General features: G+C 42.6%; 1 protein-coding gene across 2 annotated transcripts in view; it reads left to right on the top strand.

The window, feature by feature from the left end:
* PCSK5 (proprotein convertase subtilisin/kexin type 5) overlaps positions 1-15,936 on the top strand; it is a 496,629-nt gene that overhangs the window by 440,113 nt on the left and 40,580 nt on the right. For both annotated transcript variants that reach the window (XM_043487117.1, XM_043487116.1), the window contains exons 25-27: positions 7,136-7,178; positions 11,591-11,727; positions 12,741-12,941. In XM_043487117.1, coding sequence (XP_043343052.1) covers positions 7,136-7,178; positions 11,591-11,727; positions 12,741-12,941 — 381 coding nt within the window. The remainder of the gene's footprint in view (positions 1-7,135; positions 7,179-11,590; positions 11,728-12,740; positions 12,942-15,936) is intronic.

Raw genomic sequence — 15,936 nt, 5'->3', positions numbered from 1 at the left:
TATTTCTCAATGTGTTACATGCAACAGTAGTTTTGCTATCTACAATTTAATAATGGTAATCATGTCTACAGTAAATTAAGTTATTTTCTAATACAGCGCCTCATGTCTTCCCATGACTCTTAGATTAGAATGCAAGCCTGTTACCTTGGTCTATAAGACTATCTTTTATCTGGTCCTGCCCTGGACCCTGGGCTCATATCCTGACTCTCTCCCTTTCTCTTTATTCTCTTCAGCCCCACTGGCCTTCTTGACATTCCATAAACAGATCACACTTTCTTGGTCTCTGTCTAGAACATTCTACCCTCAGAACTACACAGGGCTAACTCTGTGCTATCATTCTGATCTCTATTCAAATGCCAGTTCTTGAAAGGCTCCTTCCCAACTAGCCTATCTAAGTTAAAGCCTCCCTTCTCCATTATAGTCTCATCACTTCTAACCCTTTATCTGAATGTATTATTTATGTTTTTCTTCTTCACTCAACGCCTATTTCTGGAGTATCTGCTATGTGCCAGGCAATGCTGCTGGTATTAAGGTACAGAAAAATAAAACCAAACAAAACAAACTGTCTTCATGGAGCCTGAATTTTAGTGGCTGCTTCATACATTTATTGAAAAAATATATTTTTTATTTAGATTCTAAAACTGACGAAATTTTTCTTTTATCATCTGTCTTCCCCCTAAAGTGTAAGTCCTAGAATGAATGAATAAGTGAAAGAACCTACAGCCGTAGTGAGCAATCCTCACATGAACTCAGCTGTGTATATTCAGCCATCACTTTTACCTGCTAGTTGGTTTACAGAAGGATGAAAATCCGTAAACAGCTCGACTATTACCCTATTCCATTGTTGGAATCAGGAGACTTGGTAAAGACTAAAATCCTACATAGAACAGAGCCCTCTTTAGCCAACATTTGTAGACAATGATTTAGATTATTTGTTCATGTCTCTTCTACTACCGTGTCCCTCCAGTGGGTTGTGCCCCACTGTCAGCTGCACTACTTGCGTTACTGCCAATTCAAATATTTATTCATTGTCCTTGGACACCATTGAGGACAAAACGATTGGAAATCATCCACAGTCCCCCTAACCAAATACTTTGTATCCCAGCACCACTGAACCTTCCAGAAAAATCTTCTGCTTTGACAAAGCTGTCAGAGGGTCCATTTCATATCTGAGTGTTCACTATTTGAAGCAATTATAAGTGCAAAGCATATCTGAATCATGTACTTTCTAGTGCTATTTGGGGCTTATAATTGGTTGCACTCTTCTGGCATATAAATCTCTTAACCCAGTTCATTTTCCTGGGGTGGGGTGAGGAACGTCACTGACTTGCCTACAGATTTGCGCAGCACTGTGCAGTAATGAAGTACATATTTACTCTCAGAGAATATGCATTATTGACAATGTGCTTAATTATTTCCCTAAACAATTTAAGTACTGGCTGCTTATAATGCTATCTGTGTCCTCAAAGGAAGCAGCAGTGCACCTCAGTAGGAGGTAGACATTCTACTGATGCTCCGAGAAGGCTGCAGGTGCTCATAAAGGGGTGGTTTAAAAATGGCTGGCCCAAGGGAGAGCCCTAGCCCACTTAGAGAGTCTAAGACAGAGCCAAGAACAACCCCATTTCCTAGTCAACTATCTTCTTTACAGAATCCGATCAGAAAAAAATTCATATTAAAAATGGATTTTTACAAGGGAGTTTGTACAAACATCTGCCACTGTTTTAACTGCACCCCAGTACAGTCCTGTCCCAGTGATGTAGAATTAGATAATGCTGAGAAGCAAAATGGAAAGATGAAAGAACAAAAGTGGGCAGGAAAGGGACAAGAAATGAAGAGCAGAACCAAAAGGCCAGCTTCCTCAGGGGAGATCTGTGGGCAGAGAGTGTTTCCAGACACATGGCCCAAAGGACGCCAGAGACTCATAACCTAAGCACTTTCTTTCTTCCCTTAATAGCATTTCTGATTCTAACAAATTCCATGACACACACTTATTAGGAAAATAGAAACATACACAGACACACAAATGAAACCACAGATGACTGCTATTAACATTTTAGCTTTTTCTTCTGATTTTTTATAAAGTTGTATCTATACATACATATAGATGGATAGATTATACATGTACCTAGATATAGATTATCATCCTATTTCACCTAGCCTATCATGAAAATGTTTTCATATCTCTAAACACTCACGAGAAACAAAATTTGAATGGTTTTGTACTAGCCCATCTTATACAAATATGCCATATTTTTTTAACTTGTTCCCAACAGATGAACTTTTAGGCTGTCTTTTCCAGGGACATGGGAACTGCTTCTTTATATCTAGAAAAATAAATTTGTGTACTAAATCTATAGAGGGTGGTGGAAAGGTAGAGAAAGTGGCACCCGGCCCTATCATTAAAGCATGTTCATTCATATCTGTATTTTCAACTTTTCTTTCAACCCAAAAGTGCTAGATGAACAAGTTGATTAGAATTATATAATCTATCTATAAATAGGGGCTGGAAGTCAAGAGCAGGCAGTCATTAGACATATGCATATGAGTGAACTCATCGGAAAGCCATTCCTTTCAATTATAACTTTAAGGAACCAAATGTAAGACATATTTTGGGGAGTTTAATATATGAATTCATTAGCTCAGATATGGCTTTTGGTTAGGTGTGGTCTCAGTGAGCGGTCTCTAAAGTATGCAAGACAATCCATTAGGGCTATAGAAAAATACTGAATTTGTTATCCATAACAAAATTATGTTATCCTCTTAAATCTTCTACTTTGGCATGCCTTTCTGACATATGTAAAATATTCATGCACCAGTACATATAAATAATTTAGACAGACATATATGCATTGCAGGCACATGCTAATTTTTTTAACATTTCAAAAAATATGGAGATTACTGCTTTTGATTTGTGTTGTTATGGAGCTTTGGAAAGTTATTGGGACTAGAAACCTATAAAATATGAAGGGAGCATCAGTTTGGTCTAATGCCTTGCCTGAGTGTAGGAGGCACTGGGAAGGCAGGTAAAGCCCCAGGTTTTCTCAAGCCTAGGATACAGATGACTGGACCCAAGAAGGTGACTGAGTCCAAAAGTTGGGATCATCTGAGAAAAGCAAGCAAGCATCCAGGGTACGCTGAATTACAATGAGGTGGGCACTGTTTTATGGCACCTTTATGGACGTGGTCTAAGAGGCCACAGTAGAAGCACCCTAATGAATCTAGGACACCTGAGAAGAGACTGAGGTATTAGGAGCCTCCCAAGACTGAGAGTTTAACACACCCATTAGTCTAGCATCCTAGGTAGTAACCTAGTAGGTCTTTGCAGTGATGGGACAGGAGTCAGATAGGTTTCAATAGCCAGTAGAAGATAGAGGCCTGGCTAGCATAGGGTATGGATAAAAGTCCTAGGAGCCTGAAAATGAATTTTGAGAAAAATAACCATAACGAAGTTGGCAGCACCTTGACATTAACTTTTCCCTACAGTTCTGCAGAGAGTCAATTCTGCCTAAACAGTCTAACTCCTGGCTAATTCTGGCATATCTAGATACTACATGATATTAATAAAAGGCTATTCTTAGGATACCAAATTTCCTCTGCCTCCCTCAAATGAAAAAATAAACACAATAAGAAACAAGTTTAGAAAAAGCAAACTAGAATCATTTTAACTTGTATGTATTTTTAATTATGTGGTTCAAAGTTTATATAAACCATAAAAATAAATTATTTTTCTCGGGACATTTTTAAATGTTCAATTCCATCTCAAGTTTAAAATACCCCTTTTCCAACATAGTTGGTAATTAAGAACTACTAACTCCTAATGTGGCCTGATCCACCCAACTCAATGGTAAAGGCTATAGGTATTACTGAGAATATAATAAAATGGCAGAGAATGTAAGCTGACCACTGAAGGTGTCACTGACAGCAGGAGTCAATGTCTCCATGAGGACAGTGCACTCACGTTGAGTTCCAGCCCTGCTGGTCTCCAAGGAAACTATGGAAAAGGGATACAGAGAATCCCGAAGTTCTCTCTAGACAGAGTGGACACTGTAGTCCTACCCGTCCCAGCCCATCCTGTAAAAAGGAGACAATAAAACAAATTTTTGCAAGAAGGGACGTCTTGACAAGGCATCTGCTCACACATTCTCCTTAGCTGGGAAGGGAGCAGCTGAAAGTCAGTGGCTGTTTCTGAAGAATTTTTTCCGAAAGTAGAAGGCTCTCACTGTGAATTCTGTCTGAACTTGCCGCATCCCTCCTCAAAATATGCTCTCTCAGCTCAAGTTTGACAAGATCAAATAACCAGATCTATTTAAATACCCTATTCTGGACAACACCTTCCAAGACAGTTAACAATTCTAGTTTGTTTAGACTCTTCAACCACCACCCCAACACACACACACACACACACAAAGTCAGGAAAATTTATCTTTCTTCCTTAAGCCCTCCTTACCATCCAAATGCCAACTTGATTTAGAGTCAACTTCCAGGTTTGGGACTGTGACCTTACCTTAATCCCATAGCAGCTGCCTCCCAGTGGTCAAGCTAAATCCATTTAGGTTACGTCTGATTTGTGAATCTTCTGGGGTAGAAAATTTTTTCTCAACAATTCTTATGCTTTAGAACTGGTAATAATGAGCAAGACTAACGGGCATTCATAAGCTGTTATAAGACAGAGTTCTTGTTCTATGCATTATTCATTTATGCAAACTGTTGTAAAGGTACCAAATTCACTGTGCAACTGGCCTGGAAAAGTCCCTGGACTGGCGATTACATTGGTATGCACATTTCTGAGGCTTGGTTCTGTTTCACATTTTCATCAGTGACCTGCTTAAGGGAGCAGAGAGCAAACTCATTAAGTTCCTAGATGGGAGGGATGGCCAGAACATTAGAGAACAGGATTAGAATTTCCTCAGCCCTTGCCAAATTAGCAAAACTGTCAGAGTCAAATACGTTCATTGAGGACAGGCAGGGAAGAGGAAAGCTGCCCAAATGCAAGCCGAGTAGTAGCAATTTCTTTAGGAGCAGGACTAAAAAGAATGCAGATGCAAACACAGACTCATAGTGGGAAATAAACTTACCCAGTATAACCACTAGTGCTCACTGGGACCTTTGCACCCTCTTAAAATGGACTCAGATCCCCAATCAATGGATTGTAGAAGCATAAAGCCCACTCCTGAGAATTCCACAAATTCCAGTGAGCTTTTCCTTCCCATGATGACACAATTTGCCTGGTTTATGGTTCACTTTACTGTCCTGCTCTGGTCACCCTACAGCAAACCATGCTGACCCAGACACAAAAACGATTTCCCTCCCATGAGCAAATCATGGCCTCCTGCAGAAGCGCCTGGCTATCTCCTTGATTGTCTTCGCTCTTCTTTAATCATTCTGATTAAACTTGTATCCCAAGTGGCTTAACAAGATATTTTCCTAAATATAGACAGCTCTTTAGAGGAACTCTGGGACAAGCTGTTACGATAGTAACATTTACACCCATGTTATCTAACAGAGGTGAGCATGACCAAGTCATGGGCCAACAGTGCTAGAGCCAGGGGCCAGCACGTAAAGTGACAGACAGTAAATACTTTCTAACTCTGTTTCAACCACTCTGAGGCTGTGGCATGGAAGAATTCACACACAATATGCAAACAAAAGGGGCCCCCCAAATAGGCCATAGATTGCCTACTCCTGCTAGACTTAGCTTCAGAATATTTAACTTTGGGGGAGGCTTAGCAACAGTCTTATCCTACAGAATCATTTTATACCTGCAGAAATCAGCGCTCAGAAAGTAGAGAGATACTTATGCAAGTTCATAAAACAGTTGAGCCAGGGTGAAAACTTCAAATTAAACACAGGTAGCCCAGTTCCTAGGCCAGTGCCCCCTCCATGGTATCATCACTAGGCTGTTTCCAGAAGGTTCTAGGGAGCCCTGCTTACATGGCAGAACCTCTTCTAGAAATTTTTCCACTAAGTTTCGGCACATGCATTAGTCACAGTATGTGTGATACACAGCAGTGTTTAGGAAGAGCCAAGATGAAAGTCTGACTAAAGACTCAGATGAAGTTGACTCTGCCATCAAGGAGCAGACTTCTCAAAAACCAGAATAAAGCCTAAATTAGATCAGAAAGGAAAACCAATCACAAAGTTCAAAGGACATAATTTTATTGGGTTGGTCCAAAAGTTGATTTGGGTTTTTCTATAACATCTCAAATGAACTTTTGGGCCAATCCAATATTTAGTTTAAATAAAGTTAAGGGTGACATAAATCCTCATATACCAAGATGAACATTTCAAAAAGGAGCAACTCTTTTCTATCTCCTTTTAGAATGAGAAGAGCAAAATTAGAGTGTAAGTTAGATCACAGAAAGAACTTACTGGAAGTAAGTCTGTCACTCACAAGAACTGCAGGCCAGAGGAAGTCACCAAATTGTCTTAATAACCGGATCTTGGAGTTGGGATCTTTCAGGGAGGGACAGGAGAGAGAAACAGTCTAAGTTAATGATTCGCAAAGTCCTTTCTTTCTCATTAAGTCGCCTGAAAGTTGTAGGAAAGAGTCCTCTGAGCCAACAGGGACACAATGAATCACTGTACTTAATGAGAACAGGACAGTTTCTTTAAGAGGGTGGTGAAGAGCAGAACAAAAGGATATACTGTATTAGAAAAAGAAATAAATACTTATCCAGGTTTCAAAGAAGCCTCCCAGACTAGATTCCCTCACATTGGCATTAAGGGGTAACTCATGAAAAATCCACCATTCAGGTCAGAGGCTTGCAGTCCCTTCCAAACGTGTGTGTGGACACACCTGAAACCTTTACCTAGGTTGTGGTTGGGAGCTTCTTTATGTAGATCATTCATGATCAGCAATTTGAAGACCCAGTAGCTTGGACCTATTCCTCCTTGAAAGTCAGGGCCAAATTTTTAGAAGAACTCTTATTTTACTAGCTTTAATAAAGATAAATTGTAGCATACATCTTGTTACTAATTTTAAAATAGTGCAATCTACTCAAACATCATTTCTAGACAGTACATTTTGTGAAACCATCCCATAAGCATGTGTCTCAAGCCACAACTTTTCTAAAACTCAGTTTTTCAAATAATGAACTCGATGATTATTATTTTTATTATTATAATTTTTTTCCAGATGATCCAGGAACCTGCACATCATGCGCTACAGGGTACTACATGTAAGTCTGGTCTTTTTTTTTTTTCCATGGCACTAACTTTTTCTGCAGTTTAAGCATTACTGACTTAATCTTAAATCCAGTGATTAAAGCAAAGAGGCCCTGCAGCCTGAAGCAACTCTCTCTTGTCAGGCTATTAATGAACAATTCTTGGATTTAGCAATAAGAGCCCAGCTGTTTTCTTGCCTCGAAAGGAGGTCCTCTCTCTCTTGGTCCTGGAAGTCACCCAGCCTGACACTGGTGTCTAGGAATCTTGCCATGGGTTACCAAGATTCAGACCTTGCTGTTTATGGACAGACTTTAATAATACAGTCGACCCCAAGCAAGTCATTTCCAAATGTCTGCATGGAGACCTCGTTCTAAAGGGCAGTCAGACAGTCCAGGATAAAGCCAGGTGTTTGTTAAGCTCTTAATCCCCCTACAGGCAATGAGAGATGAAGACCACTAGGTTAAATGAAACGCAGATCACCATCACCCCCAAAGTTCTCTGATACAAATCCACAAATCAAGGATGTTATGTCTCAGTATCACCTCCCCCTCCTATTCTTGTCTCCCTTCCAGGATACATTGGTGCCTGTCTTGGAAGAAAAACTAAGAAAAGAAGGGAGACAAGGCTCCTTGGGGTGGTCTATGTTTGGGTTGCCTCCACTTTGGTGGGCTGACTCCTCCTGTCAACACCTGGCCTTTCTCCTCCATCAGATTCCAAGAACTCAAAATGTGGTGGTGGGTAGAAAGAGGTTAAAAGGGGTGAGGACAATGGGAGAGAAGGGAAACCCAACAAGCTGAGACATACTAAAAATAATCTATTAACCTCAGCATTACTTAAACTTATGGTTTTAATTCAACTTCTCCAGAATTGCCTAATATTCTCTACATTGACTATGTCTCTACATCCTCCTGACTGAATGATTTAAATTACTGTCCCATTTAAATAGGGGAGGGGGTGGAGAAGAGGCCCCTAGACTTGATTACTGTAAGGTAGACCAGATGACACTCAATGAGCAGCCAATCCTTTGTCAGCACATTCATAACTGGCGTGTGGTCCATGACACAAACCCGCAGCAGACACGAAGAGCAGAAATGCAAGCATTTCGTGGCAAGGTCACATGGTTGGAGGTACAAAACGTTTCTCTAGGAGCCAAGGAAGGAGAACTCAGACTCAAATAAAAAAAAAATAGCAACCATGCAGTAGCAGGTGAGTAATTCTCTTTGTCCCTATTACAGCTCTCCATCCCTCCACCCTGGTTCTTGCCTGGTGGCTCAGATGGTAAAGAATTCACCTGCGATGCAGGAGACATGGGTTCAACCCCTGGGTAGGGAAGATCCCCTGAAGCAAATGGTAACCCATTCCAGTATTCTTGCCTGGGAAGAATCTCATGGACAGATGAGTCTAGAGGGCTATAGTCCATGGAGTCACAAAACAGTTGGACACAACTTAGTGACTAAAGAACCACCACCACCCCTCCAGCCTAGCTCTACCCTGCCTGTCTTCTTCACTCTGATACCAGAACACACCCCTTCACCTACACCTACCTCCTCTGTCACCTGAGAGCCGTTTCCTCTGTTGGACTTTGGAGGGCACCTCTCCACTTCAGCACTGAACACTAACGAACGCATTTCATAAAACCCCTTGAGACACAAATACACTGAAAGAACACAGCCAGCATCACTAAGCATAAAATTTCAGACATTTGTTTCCAGAAATACATATTATAGCCCTTTAGGACGTGCAGTCATTTCTAATACAGCTAATTAAACACTGCACAATAGATGTCGTTAAGGAAGAAATACAAAGCTTCCCTGTGATATTTTATGACAGTGTGAAATTCACCAGAGATCAAAGGTCAACTTCATTCCACTCCCCCTTCAAATGAACCTCAATGGAGTCTGAATTACAACGTTTTACCATAGAACGAGAATAAGAAATGATCTATATAAAATGATATGCACAGAAAAGCTTGGGCACTTCACTGGTAATATCAATAACCTGGTAATAGACATCATGGACTCATGAGACTACTTGAACTCAACACTGACCTATTTCAGACCTGGCAAGTGCCAGGTGACAAAAGCACACAAGTTGTCTATTCAAACAGACCTTGGGTAGAATCCCAGTCCCCCCTCTTACCTATGTGATTTTGAGCACTTAACCCTGAAAATCACTAACCTTTCCAGATAAGGGAATTACAGTTCCCTTATCTGGAAATTAAAGATATGTAACAGCTACATCATGAGAAACGCTGGGATGGAGGAAGCACAAGCTGGAATCAAGATTGCCGGGAGAAATATCAATAACTTCAGGAATGCAGAGGACACCACCCTTATGGCAGAAAGTGAAGAAGAACTAAAGAGCCTCTTGACGAAAGTGAAAGAGGAGAGTGAAAAAGTTGGCTTAAAGCTCAACATTCAGAAAACTAAGATCATGGCATCTGGTCCCATCATTTCATGGCAAATAGGTGGGGAAACAGTGGAAACAGTGGCTGACTTTATTTTTCTGGGCTCCAAAATCACTGCACATGGTGATTGCAGCCATGAAATTAAAAGACGCTTACTCCTTGGAAGGAAAGTTATGAACAACCTAGACAGCATATTGAAAAGCAGAAACATTACTTTGCCAACAAAGGTCCGTCTAGTCAAGGCTATGGTTTTTCCAGTGGTCATGTATGGATGTGAGAGTTGGACTATAAAGAAAGCTGAGTGCCGAAGAATTGATGCTTTTGAACTGTGGTGTTGGAGAAGACTCTTGAGAGTCCCTTGGACTGCAAGGAGATCCAACCAGTCCATCCTAAAGGAGATCAGTCCTGGGTGTTCATTGGAGGGACTGATGCTGAAGCTGAAACTCCAATACTTTGGCCCCTGATGCGAAGAGCTGACTCATTTGAAAAGACCCTGATGCTGGGAAAGATTGAGGGCAGGAGGAGAAGGGGACAACAGAGGATGAGATGGTTGGATGGCATCACCGACTCAATGGACATGGGTTTGGATAAACTCTGGGAGTTGGTGATGGACAGGGAGGCCTGGCGTGCTGTGGTTCATGGGGTCGCAAAGAGTCAGACACGACTGAGCGACTGAACTGAACTGAACTGAACAGCTACCATATGGGGATTGTGCAGAGGTTTAAGTGAGCTAATACCTGACACATAATCAGTACTCCATGAATGAATGTACCCTTCTCCTTCTTCCTAGGCCCCTCCCTGCAGTCCCAATAAAGGGTCCTTGAAGTTTAGAGGGAAGTGATTAATGACACACACACCCACAACAGACCAAGTTTTCTCCCTTGAACCCAAATATGGACACCTGTTAAAAACAATGTGTAATACAGAGGGAGAGATAAATTAGGAGTTTTGCCTTAACATACACAAATTACTGTATATAGGGTCTTCCCAGGTGGTGCTAGTAGTAAAGAACCTGCCTGCCAATACAAGTGATGCAAGAGACACAGTTCTGATCCCTGGGTTGGGAAGTTCCCCTATAGGAGGAAGCGGCAACCCACTCCAGTATTCTTGCCTGGAGAATCCATGGACAGAGGAGCCTGGCGGGCTACAATCCATGGGGCTGCAAAGAGTCAGACATGACTGAGGGACTGCAAACACACACACACACACACACACACACACACACACACACACACACACACACACACACACACACACACACACACACACACACACACACACACACACACACACTACTATATATAAAATAGAAAACAAGGACCTACTATATAGCCAAGGGAACTCTACTCAACACCTTGTAATAACCTATAATGAAAAGGAATCTTAAAAAAAATATAAATATAAAACTGAATCTAAAGGAGAAGATATATGTGTGTGTATATATATACAAATATACTGAATCACTTTGCTGTATACTTGAAGCACAACAAAGTAAATTAACTAGACCTCAATTTAAAAATGATATGTGATATATGTATAAAATAATTTACAAGAATGCATTGTACACATGGGAAATATAGCTAATATTTTATAACTATAAATGTAATATCTTTAAAATTTATGAATCACTATGTGGTACACTTGAAACATATAATATTGTACATCAACTATTCCTCAATAAAAAATTTCATGATGCACAATATTTGAAAATTGCTAAGAGAATAGATCCTGAAAGTTCCTATCACAAGAAAAAAAAATTCTGAAACCATGATAACAGATGTTAACTTGACTTACTGTGGTGACCATTTTGCAATATATACAAATACTGAATTATTATGTTGTACACCTGGAACTAATGTAATGTGTATGCCACTTATATTTTAAGTTATTAAGGGAGAAAAGATTATAACTTCAAAAGAAATGATGTGTAGACATATAAGGAGATTAAATTATAGTGATAAAGAGAAATAGTAATATTTTAACATAGCTCATGGAAGAAACTGTATCTTATCTCCCCAGGTTCAAACACCACTGTTATAAAACCTGTCCTGAGAAGACCTACAGGGAAGAATTTGAATGCAAAGCGTGTGATACCAACTGTGGCAACTGTGACCACAATGAGTGTTACTGGTGTGAAGAGGGCTTCTTCCTCTTGGGTAAGCCTGAAAATAGTTGCTCAGTCGTGTCCAACTCTTTGTGACCCTATGGATGGTAGCCCACCAGGCTCCTCTGTCCATGGAATCCTCCAGGCAAAAATACTGGAGTGGGTTGCCATTCCCTTCTCTAGGGGATCTTCCCAATCCAGGGATTGAACCCGGGTCTCCTGCATTGCAGGCAGATTCTTTACCCCTCTGAGCCACCAGGGAAGCCCCAAGCTTGAAAACAGGCCCGGTACAAAGTGAGAACAAGGCCCCAGGGCTCTATTCAGAGACAAGAGAGCTAGTCTGATGGGTTTTAGAGTCTTCCTGTGCCTCTTGTCCAAGCAGGAATTTTACTTTGGTTTGAAAATAAACATTAGTCAGGACTACTTCCTTCTGCTTCTATTCCTGAAGCATAATTCCTACTTCACTAATTACTCTCAAGCATCTCCAAGCTGACGGAAAGCAGAGTGAGTGGAGGGGAGGGACAGACACTGAAGAGAAATAAATGCTTTGGAACTGAAGTCACCTGGAACATTCAGAACATGACTCTTTCCTTGAGACTTTATTCATGTTCTATATTCCCTGCACTGTAAAAGTTAAATAAGATCTTTTAGTCTTAGATTTAAGTCAATTCATTGACTTTGATGGAAATGAATGGTTGGGAAGGAAATACACTGTGTCTTCCAACTGGGAGAGACAGAAGGGCAGACACAATGACCTTCAGGGGCTCTGTATGTGTGGAGATCATTTTATCTGCAATTTTTCAAGGTCTTGAGAACATAAAAGTCTTTGTACTCCCAACCCTTGATAGCCAACTTAAATTTTCAGTTGAAAGAGGACTTAAAGTGTTGGATTTATTAAGACACGATTCTTGGGTTGAAATATGCGAATGTCATCACGGTTTCTTTAAAGATTAAAAAATGTTCCTCAGCCTCCCTTTGGCCTGTTTAGAACTTGGCGCTGTGCAGAGCACCTGACCCAGCCAGCCAGGCTCCACTTCAGGCTTCCTGTCTTATGTTCTCACGTAGGGGGCAGCTGCGTGAGGAACTGTGGCCCTGGCTTCTACAGTGACCCAGAGATGGGAATCTGTGAGCCCTGCCACCAAGCCTGCGAAACCTGCACCGGCCTTGGCCACGACCAATGCAGCAGTTGCCAAGAAGGCCTGCAGCTGCTGCGGGGGACATGTGTGCGTCACGCCCAGACCCAGGAGGAAGGCAGCTTCTGGAATGGTATGTGTCCCCCAAGAGGGACCGCAGGTGTCCAGCTGTCTCCTCCCCCTTCCCCCAACTCCCAAAGCCTTGCTTTCAGGACACCCAAGAGATGCAGGCTAGGCAGTGAAACAAAAGTATGGCATCCCGGAGCCTTTGTGATGCTCCCCACAAGAAAGGGCAGGAGGGTGTGGCTGGCATTTGGTCAGGAGCTGCTGCTGTTTAGTCCCTCAGTTGTGTCTGAGTCCTTGTGACCCCATGGACTGTAGCCCACCAGGCTCCTCTGTGGGATTTCCCAGGCAAGAATACTGGAGTGGGTTGCCATTTCCTCCCCCAGGGGATCTTCCCCACCCAGGGATGAAACCCACATCTCTTGAATTGCAGGCGGATTCTTTACCACTGAGTCACCTGGGAAGCCCTTGGTCAGGAGGGGAGCAAACACCAAAGGGCAACTGACAGCTGATCTGGCCACTTGGGTTTCCAGCTGGGTGGAGTGGGCTGCGGAACACACAAAGAGAGAGAGAAATGACTACCACTCTCTCAAAGATTTCAGAATAGCTTTGATGACATTCACATATCTCTTTATTAAAAAGAGAAAAGAAAACCACTAGTGGGACAGCTTGTCCAGTTAGACAAGGAAGTGCTTAGTCAGTAAGTAGTGTCTGACTCTTTGAGACTCCATGGGCTGTATCCCACCAGGCTCCTTTGTCCACGGAATTTTCCAGGCAAGAATACTGGAGTGGTTTGCTATTTCCTACTTCAGGGAATCTTCCTGACCCAGGGATCAAACCCAGGTCTCTTGTATCTATTGCACGGCCAGGGGGATTCCTTATCACTGTGCCAGCTGAGAAGACCCTAGACAAAAAAGAATCACTGTAAAGCATGGGAACTTCAGCTGAAATGGCTGGTCTTTCTGGCTGGATTATTAGAACTTGCCATCATTCAAGCTTACCTTTTAAAATTTACCCTCTCTAGTTGCAGATGCGGGAAGCAGGTGGGCTTGAGAGGGGGCAGGAGGGAGAAAAAGTGTGGGAGCTTGGAGTCTTAACAGGAAAGACCTACATGTATTCATTCCCACCTGAGTCTTCAGAAGTGGCCGCCAGACCCTGAAGGCTTGGTCATGGGCTTCCTGGTAAGGTAATTACAACCTTGCAGTGGCCTCTCCATGTCTGAGGTGGTTAAAAAACAAAATCCTCCTCCTGCTGGAAAACTCTGACTCACATTCCATGCAGAGACGCCGATGAAAACAAGAGATGCTCTCTGTCTTGATTTCAAGGCAAGGATTTGTTTAAAAAGGTCATTTCAGTGCAGAAGCAGCAGCAGCTAAAAGCAGGTCTGCTTGGGATGAGTCTTGTAAGAGCTGGAGGGAGGGATGATCTGGGGCAGGAGAAAAGCCTCTTGCTAAGTCTCAGAGGAAGGATGTCCACAGCTGCTGTCTACAATGACAGTGTCGCCTACGTGACTTAACGCAAGAGCATCTCAGACATCATCACAAACCCAGCGGCCAGAGGCCACCAAGAATGCGGGCTGATTTCAGAGACAGAGCTGGGAAGAAAATCATTCATTCCAGATTGGGATATCTTCCGTGAATTATAGCTGAACCAAAATGCTGAAAACGAGTTTGTCTGGCATGCAGGCATTTAAGAGGCGGTGCGAGCCAAGAGGAAAATAGTCTGCGCTGTGTTTCTAGCTCAGAACATCTGTATTTTATCTGGCGTCCAGATGATGAAAAGGTTCAGGGAGCCAAGAGCCAGAGCAGACTCGATTCCCCAAATGATTACACATCCCTTTCAACTGGACTACGCACTCTGCAAGCAGAAATCAAGGCTTCACTGCTCCCCGCTTTGCGAGGCACCACATCTACCCCTCTGCCTCTTCTACTATCAAAATGCAATATTTGTGAAGAGAGAAAGGAATTAGTCCATTTGGGGAGACAGCACTAATGCGGGATTCACAAAGCAGATGAGACTGTTTCTCATGGCCGGACAAGAGCAATAAAGTCAGTGACATAGCAGAGCTTTTCCACACCTATAACCCAGGGAATAAGACATTCATGCAGACTACAAACAATGAGAAAAAACCGTGTCTTCACTGAGCGAGGTGAGGCCACAGCTCAGCTTCCGCAGCATGGTTTGGGCACCACTGAAATGGACGGTAAATGGCAACGTACTCCACAAGGCCCTGAGTGTATGTAAACCAATGCCTACATTTTTCTCTTGATTTCTTTTCCTTAAGAAACAAGGCTGAGGTTGTAGTAGGAGAGTAGAGGATTCCAGAGAATAAGCACTATTAGCCCCACGTTTAAGATGATAGAAAGAAGACTGCAGTCATCCTTGGTCAACTCAGAGGGAGCCCAGACCAGCCAGAGAGCTCATGAGAGAACGGAGCCTGCCAGGTGGTACCAGCGAGGGGTTGTGTTGTTTTTGTGGTTTCAAACACAGACTCAGATACAGGCAGGACAAAGCAAGTGGGACAAACTTAGTCCCATTTCTTCAACCACACTACTGCCAGTGGAAACAATAAGATCACGCTTACATCCAAAAGCTAAAGCCATCCCATTGTCTCTGTCAGCATGTGTTGGAGAAATGCCTTGAAATAAAAATCCAACTAGAGTCCACTGGACTTCTCTTTTAATAAGGTGGCTACTCATAATGAGAGGGCTGATGACGACAGGTCATCACCCTCTGTCAAAACCCTTTGAGGGCTCCCCTGGTGGTCCAGTGCTTAAGAATGCACCTTGCAATGCAGGGGACACCGGTTCAAGCCCTGGCCCAGGAAGATCCCACAATCCCACGTGCTGCACAGTAACTAAACCCGTGAGCCACAGCTGGGCCCACACGCTGTGACTCCTGAAGCCCACGTGCCTGGAGCCCGAGCTCCGCCACGAGAGAAGCCGCCGCGGTGAGAAGTCTGGTCACCACAATGAAGAGCAGCCCCTGCTCAGCCCAACTAGGGAATGCCCAAGTGCAGCAACGAAGACCCATCATAGCCCCCAAAACGTTAAATAAATAAATCT

Source organism: Cervus canadensis, chromosome 14 (genome assembly GCF_019320065.1).
Source record: "Cervus canadensis isolate Bull #8, Minnesota chromosome 14, ASM1932006v1, whole genome shotgun sequence".
In the NCBI taxonomy this organism is placed as follows: Eukaryota; Metazoa; Chordata; class Mammalia; order Artiodactyla; family Cervidae; genus Cervus; species Cervus canadensis.
Note: the sequence above shows the minus strand (reverse complement) of the source record. Positions and strands in the feature narration are given on the sequence as shown.